The sequence below is a fragment of the Toxotes jaculatrix genome, chromosome 7 (assembly GCF_017976425.1).
Source record: "Toxotes jaculatrix isolate fToxJac2 chromosome 7, fToxJac2.pri, whole genome shotgun sequence".
NCBI lineage: Eukaryota > Metazoa > Chordata > Actinopteri > Toxotidae > Toxotes > Toxotes jaculatrix.
In genome coordinates, this window is record NC_054400.1 from 10,677,644 (window position 1) to 10,691,563 (window position 13,920).

The 13,920-nt window shown below is 41.3% G+C and overlaps 1 protein-coding gene across 1 annotated transcript in view; it reads right to left on the minus strand.

Annotated features, from left to right (window-relative positions):
• Positions 1 to 1,525: 1,525 nt before the first annotated feature.
• The window catches only part of LOC121185005 (aminopeptidase O (putative)), a 69,592-nt gene continuing 57,197 nt past the window's right edge, over positions 1,526 to 13,920 (minus strand). The window contains exons 15-17 of the mRNA XM_041042956.1: positions 11,724 to 11,810; positions 11,430 to 11,578; positions 1,526 to 2,365 (exon numbers count right to left, since the gene is read on the minus strand). Coding sequence (XP_040898890.1) covers positions 11,438 to 11,578; positions 11,724 to 11,810 — 228 coding nt within the window. The 3' untranslated portion in view covers positions 1,526 to 2,365; positions 11,430 to 11,437. The remainder of the gene's footprint in view (positions 2,366 to 11,429; positions 11,579 to 11,723; positions 11,811 to 13,920) is intronic.

The window sequence follows — 13,920 nt, forward strand, 5'->3', positions numbered from 1 at the left end:
CCTGGTGTCACTCATTTTCTTATCTATACATTTCTAATACGTCGATGTTTTCTTTTCTTGCAGCCCCTGGCTCTCTATCTCTCTGCCCCTCCTGCTCTCCTGTTCATGTGCTACAGCTGCTGCGAGTGTAACTACCGCCTCTCCCCCCTCTACTCAGCGCAAACACAGGCCGCAAACACATATTGATCAATCACGTGCGGCTTGAAGAAAAAGTGAAAATGAAAAAAAAAACATTTTCTTTTGAAAGTTGATCCCATGGAGCTTGGTTTGTAGTCCCTGCCCTCTGCTTTTGATTAACACTTCATTTGACCATCCAGGAAGATCTATGGCCCCCCCACAGCCAGAAATAGCCAATGAGCGACTCTATCACATTATAGTACACCCCGTACTCTTACGCTTGTCGTTTCTGCCTATCATATCTTATGCTGAATCTGATCTAATGACCGTGTAGCCAATGAAATTCCAGTCACGGGGACTTGTCACATGTTGGGGTTGTGGAAGGAGGAGGGGCTACAAGACCGTGCGTAAACAAATATACTGGATGTCAGCTAGTCTTGCGTACGTGCGTAAAAACAGTAGTGATTTTCTTATGGCTCAGCTCACTAAAAAGTGCCAGTTCTTTCAGCTCCCCAGGGGCCCCGCAGATTTTTTGTTGCTTAAATTCATTTATTCACAAAATTAAAATCACGTGTAAAATGAATTAATTTTCCTGCGGTCACTCATTTTGTCACCTTCTCTGCGTGTTGTCTCTTTAGAGGCTGTTCTCTCTCTCTTTCTCTCCTGTGTCTGTAACCCCCGCTACCACCCCCCCGCTCAGTGCGGGCACGACTCACGTCAGGTAGTTGACCAATCACGTGAACGGAAAAAAAAAACAAAAACAAAGCGGCTGCGGCTCTTGTCGTTCAAAGAGCCACGACACACTAAAAGGTTGCGGCTGCCCAGTCCACACCGAAATTCTACGGTGGTTATCTATCTATCCATCTGGGGAGGTGGAGGAAATATGTAAACAGTTTGCTGTGAATAGTGTGTGTTTCATTCACATAAAGGTGATTTCTGACCATCTAGCACTTTTTCTGACTCATTTATTTTAATTAACATGTTTAGTTTCAATAGAATAATGAGCATTCAATGTGTTTTTTCTTCCATAACTTTATTTCTGTACTACTTATTGTGAATATGAATATTAATGTGAATATTAATATTAATATATTAGAGGAATTAATATGGAATATGATTCCTCTAAGTGTCACCTTTCATTAGAGCCGTCATTGATGGCTGTATGTTGAAGCATTCAGGAGTTATACACTTGGCACCTGGCGCCAAGAGATCGCCTGGACATACCCACTGAAAAACCTGTGCAAAACATTTCATTTTTTGTACAATTACTATGAAATTTTAACATGGAATGGGTAGGACTTCAGTCTACAGAAATATGTTATCATCTAATCCATACCTACAAGCCCAGGTTATTAGAAAGATGCATTTTTACAAAAAAAATCCAGGCAAGGAAAACATTTTTTTTTTCTGTGTTTAATATTCTCTTACTCCATACAAGTTACAATTACAGTACATCAGACTGCTGAAATAAATAAAACTTTAGAGTGTTACCTTTACAAAGAGACCAAACTTTTGAATGTACTCCTAAGGGCTCAAGAACAGCTTTGAATTTAATTTGGGTATGTTTTTGACAGGAGCTTTGGGCAAATTTGGCCGGAGTGTTAAGGGGTTAAGATTATACTAGGGGAAAAAATTCAAAGCTTGTTTAGGAAACCATCATTTACTCGTAGAGAAATGCCCTGGGTGTTATCAATTGTGTATTGTCCAGTGTCATTACAGGCCAGAGTGAGGTAATTTGTTATGTATAAAAACATTACTCACCTGCAAGTATTTCCAGTCTAAACTCTTAAGAACCAAGATCATGGCTTTAGACTAAACAGACATGAACATGACCTCACACACACTCACAAACTAACTTAAACACAGCAGCTGAGGTCAGAGGCGCAGTGTCTTAACCCGTGAAATATCTCTTTTCCCACTATCATTTTAAAGCAGGTGAAATTATGTAATTTTTCTGTCTTACCACAGCAATAATGAAGTCAACAACACTGTATCTCACTATAAACAGCTTGTATCGTTAGTGGTTCACACCCGCCAGCTATTCGTTTAGACTTGAATGAACAGAACTGCTGTTCTCTAAACCTTGCCAGTTGGCCTTGGCTGTAGAGTAAGAGCGCAGCCTTCTGGTGTTCACACTGCTGAGCGATTCTGCAGCATCCCCTCTCCTACAGAGGAAGAGGAGGTGAGTGCTGGACCCTTGTCCACCCTGTGTGCCAAACTCCTGTCATCTCAGTCTGTAGTCGGCAACCTGGAAGAGAAAGATATGGACAGATTGGAGCATTAGAGAACATTTGGTAGATGTCTACAATCCTCTGGCTGAACTGTTGCTATCTACCTGATGTGAAGACAAACACTGAATATCGTTTGAGTTCAGTCCAGACAAATGATCGAGATTAGATGTGTGGTCTAAGATGCAGAACCCAACAGATACTGGATTTCTAAGGCAGATACCAATATTTCAGAGTTAAAATATCTGTTAACATTAGACTGACCAGCACATTTTTGATAAGATCTCTCAAAATTGGGTTAATAAAGAAATGAGCAGGATAAATAATCTTGCCAGTTTAAGTGAAAACATGTTTTTGGGATTTCTGTGCTGCAGTTTTGTGTTATTAATCTGCTGAAATATGTGTTAGTACCTTTAAATTTAGGCCTGGAACTGACAGTTATGTTATTATGTTATTTTATAAATTGCTTCTTTGCTTAATTAACCGTTTAGTCTATAAAATATCACAAATATTGAAAAACTCCCATTACAATTTGACAGGAACCCGCAGTGACTTCTTCAAATTGCTTGTTTTGTGTGCCCAGCAGTTTAAAATCCAAAGTTATAAAACAGCCAAAAAGTACATTCTTGCAGCAGTTTATTGATTATAAAAACATTTTGGCAAATGGTTAACTGACAACTCATTTCAGCATTGATATGTATGTAATAAGCTAATAGTGGTGGGTAACAATGTTTTAACAGCCTGGCTGTAATACGTTCCAAACCCGTCAGAATAAGTTTCCTGAAACTCTCCTCCAAATTCATTTTTCTCTTAAAATACAGAGCAATTCATTGGACACCAAAGCAAATGCCATGTGAAAACTATGGTACCATTACCATTCAAAACCTGAAAAAAAATCCCTGATAACTGTATGTAATCTGTTAAGTTGAGGCTAGGTCTGTTGGGACCAGTGCTAGTGTTTGTTTCTGGCTCGGTGGTGAGTGGACTGGACTCCTGTTCCTGCTGAACTGAGCCAGTGGTTCGATAGGACTGATTATCAGCTCAGTAGGCACAGGAAGCCAAGCCCAAATCTCTGTTCTCTTTTTCATGAAGCAATGAAGCACTGGCTGGCCATGAACACTTAATTTTTTTTTTTAGTGTCTGTAATGAGCTCTGATTGCTTTAATATTATTATTATCATTATTGTTGATTTTATATGATGCTGTAATAAATCTTCTCTACAGGCAAGTATGATATATACGAATGTATGCATGTATGTCCCAAAAGGCAACTTGAGGTAATAAGGTCAGAAAAGAAAGTCAGAAAAACAGGAAATCCTGTTAACAGTCAATATATATTAAATTCAAGAGATACCCATAAAGAGTAACCTTTTAGACTACCCCTTTCCGAATTAAATAGAAATAAAAAGGGCTACTTGATCTGATCAGCACAAATTAAGTATACTGGCTCTTGTAGCAGCAACAAATCAAGTTTTTTCAAATCTCAAACATCCCGAGAGGCGGAAGCTCACTCACGGTTCATTTTCTTCCTGCTGTACCAAGAAGGGACATAGGTCTGTGAGTAATATATTGTTGCTGTGTGAGTTACTTGTATGACTTTCCTGTTATGGTGTCCCGCTTTGGTTTATCGTTTGTGTGTAAAAGTTAATAGCGTGACCGATGCTAATGCGCTAGCCCGTCAATCGGATGCTCCATGCATGTTCAGGATTTCCTGAACGGCGGTGTCTCATTACCGCCGTTCAGGAAATCCATTCCACATTTTGCAGCCAGTTAGCAGAGCAGTCGGCAGGGAATCATTTGTGGAGTCATTTCAGCAGACAACATTAAAGCACAGAAATTGTTCATGGATCGAAAATCTCCGTAGGTTGGATCGGAAATTTCTGATCCGTGAAATATGTTGGTATCGGAACCCGATACTGATACTGGATCGGATCGGCCCCATCCCTAGCTGACATGGTGGAAACCTCATCACCACAGTGTCAGCAAAGCCACTGCTGAATGGTAGGAGCCATCCAAAATTATTGGTACATCATTGGCATGAAAAAGCCTATGAGACTATTATGGGAGTCTGATCATAAAAATCTAACTATAAATCCATCAAAATCTCATTCCATCACTTTTTGTGAGGAGCACACGTGCATACTGCATTAGTTAAAATTGAAGAAGTTGCCAACATATATGTGGAAATAGAATCTAATGCAACAGCTCCCTCAAATAAACTTGACATTAAAGAGACAATCAGTCTAGTTAAGTTGTGTGTAAAGAAGAAGGTGTGGGTGGTGTGGGCTGAATAAGTTTATTTTTGGTGTCTTTATACGATGTTGCTTTGTCCTTTGATGTGCAGAGCACCATTTCCCTCCCATTAGAGTGTAATAAATCACCTTTTAGATACGGGCTCTGATCGCAATTCCTCTCTTTTACAGGCCTTTGATGGTCATTACTCTTTTAACAGGCCCTAAATATAGGTCTAAAAATGGCAGGCTCCACATGGCCCTCATTTCTAATTCACACATCTGTCCTCGTTTAGTCGCCATTTTGTCGTTGTGAATATAGAGCGCTATCATACCTCCTCAGGGCTCATATTCTGATTGCCAAAAAAAGACTGAGCAGTTTTAAAATACATTTTCAGCCATCTGTCACTGTTTTGATTCAGGAGCAATTGGTCCAGAATGGTATAGCTTTGCATTACACTTATATGGTATGAAAGTGGACTCTGCTGGACTACACCCACATTATAGCATAGGTTAAACAGTAAGTTGCTGTGGATGAGTATTTTAAACTTTCAGGTTTCAGTTGCATATTATTCATTCTTTGCATGTAATCCAGGAGCAGGAATTTGTTCTCATGATATACTTTTACCTGGGTTGGGAGAGGCAAATGGAGGTTTCTGTATAGCAGTTTCAAAACAAATTTATTTCTTGGGACATGCAAGACAGACTGAGATTTATTGATCATTGTGTTGGCAGACGGTGGAAAGTAAACAGGAACCGGCATGATAAACCTGCTCATATTGCTGAGAAAGTTTGTCCTTAGTTTGCATTGTTTTTTTGTTTTTTTTTGTGATAAAGCTTATCTTGACTGATTTGGGAACTCTCTGTCGCTACACCCCGTAATGCTGCAAACAAAGCGTGTGGTGTGACCCAATTTGAGAATTCTTGCGTTCTTCATCAGTGGGTGTTTTATAGGATCACAGCTTTTTGTTTCTCCTGTCTGAGACAAAACAATAGAAGCTTAAATCTCACAGTAAATCCATTTTAGAAACGCTAAATTGTCCCAATAAAGTGAAACTGTCATCCATAAATGACGGAGGGCTCTGAAATCATTGTGAGATTTCCATCTTTGACGCCTCAGTCTTGTTTTCCTTCACAGTGTGGAAAAGTGTCGTGTGAGAATCTGCCTGCTTTATGGATCTCTGTATCTTGGCTTCCTCAAGCTGAGATTAGATCAGAAATCAATAGAGATCAGACAGAGATGCTCGGGCGGCACTTTTCACTGCCAAAGTGATTTAAAGTTTAAAACCTTAAGCACTTTAAGGGTGATATGAGAACTGATTTTCTGACAGCCCTGTCAACCTTTTTTTTTTAAACAAGTTACACTGCTGTATCTCAGCTTTACTGTTAAGATAAAAGACTGGTTCAACCTTTTGGAAAATATGCTTATTTGATTTCCACCATAGCCAGCAGCTGTTAATCTTAGCTTAGATTAAGACTGCTAATGTAGAAATGGCAAGCCAAAAGGTAAAAAAAAAAAAAAAAAAGCTCACTAATTAACAAGTTATATCTTGCTTGTTTAATCCAAAAACCCACAGTCTTGTCGTCAGTGTGAGGCTGCCAAGCAACCAGCAGAGACTCCAGGAAGTCATTGTGCCCAGCCAAGAAATAGTTCTGGACATAATCCCCCTAAAACCAAAAAGTTGTTTTTACACTTTGGATTAAACAAACAAGATACAGCTTGTGAATTGTAGAGCTTTAGAGGTGCTGGTCCCTTTGGACAGAGCCAGACTAGCTGTTACCCCTTGTTTCCAGCCTCTATGCTAAGCTAAGCTAATTGGATGCTGGCGCCAGTCTCATATTGGAGAGTTCTTAAGTGGCATTAATCCCTTCGACTAAGGCTCAACAAGATATAGGCACATTCGCCAAAATGTTGAACTTTTCCTTTAAAATGTTCACAGAACAAGACGGCCAGTTGCAAATCCTTATTTCAAACTAATTTTGTATGTTTACACTGGAATGAAAAACACATTAAATACAGTTACAGCCGATTTTTGTATGTGCTCTCGGTAAAGTAAATTGTAGAGCTGCGAACAGCTGGGAAAAAAAGGTTCAGCAATCACATTTCAAATCTGAACTTAGACTGGCATCCAATTGTGCTATTTAATTATTTCCTGTTAGTAGTCCTTCTCAAATAGTGGGGCGCACGTGCAATGCCAGGGGGGCGTGTGTGACCCTGGCATGCACCGCTATAAGATAATGAGACAAACGAAAGTCACCTGAAAGCTAAGACGAGGAAATATGACGAAGCGTATATAGCGCTTGGCTTGACTGTGACTACGGTGGGAAACGAGCAAAGACCGGTGTGTTTATTATCTATTTAAAGTCGCGGCGGCGGTGGGGTGCGTAACAGAAAATAATTGAGAAGCATTGGTTTAATATAATAATAAAGATTTTTTGTATACCCTATGTTAAGACAGTATTAACACACCCAGTGTCTGCTGTAAGGAAGAGAAAGTAGTGGGAATGAAGGACAGTGATGATGATGAGGGTGATGATGGTGGCCACTGCTCCTAGACTGATGAAATATCTGTCAGCAGCATTAAGCAGCGTTTGGGTCTCCCCAGGCCTCATTAGTACTTCGAAGTACAGTCTCTCTCCTGAGGTACTTGGTTCTCACCTTCCCTAGAACTACAGAGCGTGCAACTGGCATCAACTGTAGGATTATCTTTTATACTACGTAACTAAAATGAGAGAGAAGCACAGGGGTGGAAGTACAGAGCAAGGAAGGAAGATGAAAGAAGGAGAAAGAACAACAGACAAAGCAGGAGAGTGTAGCATGGTGCTCATTAGTAATGTTGCACGGCGTTTTGAATTTGTGCAGAGGCTTGTGTGCTTAATTCGTCTGGGTGAGGGGGGTCTCTCTGTGGAAAGTTTTACAGTCAAGAGAGGCTGGAAGAGAGGAAAACTATTTAGGCTGAGGTTAGACCGAGCTGAAGAAAAATATGGGAGAAAGGGAGGGGAAGAGTGATAAGAGAATGAAGGGAAAGGTGAAAGAGGATGCAGGACAATCAAGTAAAGAATGAGAAAACAGAGGACAAAAGGGAAGGAGTTCTGGGACTGAAACGTATGAGCACACATTAGATAATTAAGGTGGGAAAATAAGGTTCAAGCGTCCACACAGAGACACACACACACACAATCCCACCACTGTAAAAACTTAACAGAACATTTCTTTCCTGTTTCTTTCACACCCATTCATTGTCTTCCTTTGTCTGCTTGTCTGGGTCATGCTCTCCTCAGGTGCAGAACTTAGCCACTGTGAACAAAGAGGAAATCAATCACTGTTCACCAATCAGCTAAGCTCTGTGCCTGGCTGGAGAGAGGATACAAAAACCTGTCTGGCTGACTGACATGTACACACACACACACACACACTCAAACACCCACATCAAGACCCTCTGGCTCCCTCATCATCTTTTTTCCTCTCTGTACTTCTCAAACACAATCACACACACTCTTAGATAATCATGTCTTCTTTAGTTTTAAGTTTTTGAGGGATGTGTGTGTGTGTGTGTGTGTGTGTAGGAGGGGCTCTGGTTGCCATAGCAGCCGGCTGGGTCAGGACTGTGTGGTAATCCCTGGCAATGTGATTTTATCATAAGTCACAAATCAGCACGCCAGGAACCCTCACAGCCCAGACATGAAAGAACAAGATCTCTCTCCCTCCCTCTCTTTTTTCTCTATATCTACATCTTCAAGTCCAGGTCCAGTCCACGGCTAACCCGCACCACCCAGAAATAAAAAATCTCTGACTTTCTTTGTTCTTTTTTCCTTCTCTCTCTCTCCCTTGTGTCTGCCATCGGAGCGCAGTCATGAAAGACCAGACCTGTAGATCTTCGCCTGCTCTCTCTCACACTATTTCCTTGGTTACCCCTCTCCTCCTATCCCATTCGCCACGCTCGGCTAACCCGGCGATATGCCCCTCATTAAGCGGATCAAGAGGGATTCCAGAGGCATGTACCAGGGGAAGAAAAGAACGAGTGAGTGAGCAGGGAGGGGAAAAGAAAGAGAAGAAAAAAAAGAGACAGGGAGAGACCACCTTTCTCCTTTAAAGGGTTGTGCTTTTTAGGTTTGAAAACACAGAGTAGGGAGTGCGCCTTGACAGACATGTTGTTTTCAGTCAAAACCCTCTCAGCCTGCCTTAGCCTAATCCCACTATACTGTGGTCTGTGTGTGTGTGTGTGTGTGTGTGTGTGTGTGTGTGTGTGTGCGTGTGTGTGTGTGTGAGGGTGTAAAAGGGTACAGGGAGAACTGTGCTACTTAAGAAAGGACAGTGGGGGGAACACAAAGTGAGCAGTAAAACATAAATCCATCTCCCCACTGTGCAATATGCAATAGCAGTGAGGAGGTCTGTTCATCCATCATTTTAATTGGAGAGAGATCTGGACCTGAGCTCAACTGACCAGCATGATCCATTAATGTTTACAGAGGCTTGTTTGGTTCAGTCCAATGGGAAGCAATAGAAAAAGTTAGGATATTCATCTGTAAATGCTTCTTTTCTTCTTTTGTTCTTTTTGGTCTTTGCTGCCCCATTTCATTCCTCCTGTACTTGTGGTGAGGCTCCACAGGGAGGTGTAGTGAAGGAGGTGAAGGATGATGACAAGAGATCTGTGGGCACAGACAGATAGGCGCTACATATGTGTGTGCTGTATGTGTGTGTGTGTGTGTCAGAGAGATTTATCAGGACTAAGCCAGATGCCGAGCACTTGTCTAGAAAGCCTTTCACATCCTGTGCAAATGCATAAAGCTATCTGTGTGTGTGTGTGTGTTTGTGTCTGAAGATAAAAGGCTGTCTTGTAGTGGCTTGGTCACGGCCTAAAAAAAGGATTTAGTGCCGTAAGTCGCTCAGGTTGATGTGCACAAGTATTTAGCAGTGCCTCCTGACGCAGCCTGTGTTGACCAAGGTCACAGACGCCTTGTTTGACCTCATACTCACTGAACTGGGGGTGTGATAGGTAATAACACAGTTGGTTGATTTCTGTGGCACTGACTGTGTTGTGCAAGGTATCAATTTTCCCACAATCTTACTTAAAATGCCTGTTAATTGAGTTGAGTTTTTGCATCCTGTCTGAGTTCCTCTTTGAGTCTGAGTCTGAATCTGAGTTCGCAGGGAAAACACATCAAGAATTTCCACATACCAATCAGAGTTGATTATATCTCAATCAGAATTTGATGACAGTCGTGGGCTTGTTTGCTTAAGTTTCCAGGGAAATGTCCTGGTCAATAAAATCTGATCAAACAGTTAGTCCATTAGTCAAGTAGTAGATCGACAGAAAACTAAACACTGACTGTCTTGATCATCAGTTTAGAATTTTGGTTATTTTTCATGGAAAAACTAAAAATGTTTGATGGTTTCATTGCTGGTTTGATTTAACTGGGGGGCCACTTGTTGCATGTCTGTCTCTACTGTCAAAGCTATCAAATAAAACCAAAACACAGGAAAACAAATGCTTAAAATAATTACAGAATATATTTGAACTATAGAATTACACAAGCTGTAGGAATTTTATTTGAAAGACAATTGCCTGAGTAATTTCAGTATACTATAGCATTGTATCCATAATACAGTACTGTATTGTTCGACTGGCTTGAAGGATAGCTGGGTTACTACACTTGAATTGTTGAGCCAAGATCCATGTAATTGCCTGCTCTCATTATTCAAAGGTTAGTGTCAGTAATTCCAGGACTGTTATGAAAAGATCAGCAGCTTCAAAGAGACCTGTCTTCACTCCAGTCCTCCCTTCCGCTCTCTGTTCCTCCCTTTTCTGTCTTTCTGTCTAAACCATAAATTTTTCTCTTCCTTTCATTTAGTGTGAGACCAATAAACCCCTCACTGTTCTGAGTCATCCAAAAGCCCACTGGTTGACAGTTGTGGTCATGCAGACACACACACACTTGCACGCATACACACACACACACAGGAGGAATTTCAAGGTCAAGAGTGTAAAAATCACCCCACATCGAGTAGAGTCCGTCCTGAGCCCCTCAGAAAATGCTTGCTGACCCGTTCTCTCTCTTTTTCTCTCTTCCCTCTCTCGTTTGTTTGAGGAACACATTCCCGAATTCCTTCTCTGACAAACACATCCTGACGGCGCTGCTGTGAAACCACGGAAAAGGCCCCATTCTGAGTCTACAAACACGCACATGTGCATACACACACATGGACACGCACTCAATGGGCTCAGGAAGGAATGTGCAGTATAGGTAGCCAAGTGACTCAAGTGTGGACTGGACGCTGGGGCAGATGGAATCAGGATCAATCCAACACAAGGCCTTCTTTTACAGAAGCCATTTCAGACTAAAAGGTCAGAAATTAGATAAAATGTTGACTTTAAAATGTAGAAATACTTAAAAAAAAACTGAAGTCATATGATAAGTCGAAATTCTGCTGTTAGATTTCTGATGTTAGTGGTTCTTATCTCCACAGATGGTTCAAGTACAATTCACCAGCCAATTAAAAGGCATTAGTTTCAAACTGAACTGAATCAGCTGAAAACCCTGAGCAGATCACTTGGAATCTTATTTTATAGACCTACACAAATATATTTTTATATTTCTGATTCAGTTTGTCTAGAGACTTGTCGATGTCGTTTCTGTCCATATTCAGTGCTAATGAGAGAATTTAAAATTCTGATGAAATGAGAGCGCCACCAATTTGAGAGAAATGAAAGTGCAAAAGATTGTGCTGATGAAAATTATTTTGGTGTGTTTTGGATCAGAGTTTAACTGAAAGAATATTACCAGTGGGACAAAATGGCATGAGACAGAATGGTTGACTCTTAGTGACTGAAAAACTGAGGATGAGACTTCACCTCCAATGTCATAGGACCATCTCCTCCACCACTCTACGTGCCGATTGGTCCATCTCTCCCTGGACCAATGAGAGGCAGCGACGAGCCAGATCCTGCTGCACAGGGTCCTCGTGGACCATCAGCTCCCCGTACAGATACACACCCATGGCCTGGAACACACACGTGCAATCATGTAGTTGATTTTCCTGATTATGTAAAGGCTTTTCTGAAGCCATGAATCAGTGTGTTAAAAAAAGAATTTGAAGCTTTTATTGTGTCATAAAGGACAAATGTTCAATGTCTGTGTGTATTTACTTGGTCATGAACCAGAAAGTGTTCCACGTCTCCGTAAGCCTGAGTGTATGTGTGTTTGACCACTAGCTCACACCAGCGATGTCGGACCTGGAGGCCAAAACAGAGAGAGAAATTCAACAACCATTAATGGGATACAAATATTTATTTGTTTATTTTAAATTTTACAGTGAGATAGAAAATCTCCTATCTAACCAACTCCTGGCAAAATTGGCAACATAAAATTGTCAACACAGAACCAAGAAATCAAAGAAAAGAAGATTAAGGAATTAGGCATTAGAACAGATAAAAATTAAAACTACATTTAAATAATTGAATTTGCCCATAAATCCATGATCTTCTGTTTGAAGTTGTATAAGGTCACTGCTGTTTTTCCATTTCAGAGTTTACTGACTTGTATATACCCTGAGTACAGACAATATAAAGTTAGAGGGATAAATTACTCCGCAACGGTTCATAAGGATAATAAGAAGAATGGCGCTGATGGCAAAGATTTATAATCTGTTACTTTTATTTATCAGTTCTATTAAAAAATGCCATTTTGGAAGACGTTTTTATGCTTTTAGCCGTTGCACACAAACATTCATGCGAACAGATCCCCCTCAATGCCTGTAACAAAAGACAAACAGCTCATCTGACAAACTGAGAGACAATGAAAAGATTCATCCAGAATCAGAGGATTAACAGACGTGAATCTTGTTTTAGACTGGAAGCCATCTCAATCTAAAGTTCATGTTTAGAAGTTCCATTTAATTCTCTGACTGTGTGTGTATGTGTGTGTGTCCTCAGGGTGTGTGTATAGGTGTGCTTTTACTGTATGTGTGCACGTCTGTATTTGTGTGTGTGAAAGCTAATGCCTGGCCTTTCTCCCAGAGGATCAATAGGAGCTCTGTTGCCGCGGTTACAGGAGAGATCAGAGACTGGCTCTGTCCCTGCCTCAGCCATCATCCTTCATCATCTGCTATGAGTGTGCATGTGCGCGTCTGTGTGCGTGTGCTGGCGTGGATGCATGTGTACATGGATATAGTCTTGTGGAGGAGACAGACAGAGGATGATAAAAGAATCAGAAGAACGATAAAAAATCCAGATGAAAAATCTTTTTAAAGCACTGTCACTGCTTTAAAGCCTGGCAGTTTCCCTTGGCTGGTTTTTTGTGGGTGTTTCAATCTCCTCCATAACTATCTTCACACACCCAGGATAATAAACTAGTCCTTTGGAGAGTACAGTGACCAAGCGTGGGATTTTTGGTGATTGATTCTATTTCAGCAGCTCAAGCTTTGGGCATTTCTACGGCGCTTGTACAGATACTCATTTTGAAGTAGCATTCTACAAAGGAGCCAAATGGATGTACCTGAGTGCGGTGTGAATGTGCGTACACTTTTAAAAGGCGTTTTTGCTTTGTTTGTTTGTGCCGGAACTGTTGTGCTGCCCTCCACCTGTTTATGCAGCATGAGAATGGAGACTGAGCAATGTTCCACACTTAAATCCTCACATTACCTTCACAACCTACTAAATAAACATGAGCTTAATTGGTCTCAGAAGGGCTTTCTCGTTCCTCTTTTGTCCAAATTTAAAATCTTTCTTTTTCCATTTATTCTCTGCCTCTGTTTACTCTGGAGGGCTGCAAAATCCCAAAGCAGACCTGACAAAATGCAAAAGGTGTAAGTTAAGTGCAACTCTTCTACCTTCTGCCCACATGGGAACAATGAATCATGAATGTGGGAGTGTGCACGAGCGTGTACAATATGTGTACCCTTTGGTGCCAGCCCTGCCCTTCTGGCCTGCGAAGCCCCAGCAGCTGTTCCCTGCGCTGGGTTACATTCCTGGGGAGAGCCCTGGGGCAGAGCAGCTGCCTGGTGAACCTCTCCTTACCCCCTTTTTACTCTCTTTCCTCTCGCTGGGCCCCTCTCTCTGACAGCACATGCAATTACACAGTGACATTCCTTCATTTATTACTGCACCCACACCCCTCCTTCACCATCCACCACCACCACCACCAGTCCTGACACACACCAAAGTGCTATAACTGATACTGGCGTGCTTCTTGTGTGCTCACACTTACCATGATGAACAAACTTGCACATCTCATACCTTCAGAATCTCACACACAGGACAGACACGCAAAAGCATGCATGGAGTGAAGATGCAAATGCAGTGTTACGGTAGTCTTGACTTGTCCACATACTGTATACCAGCATGG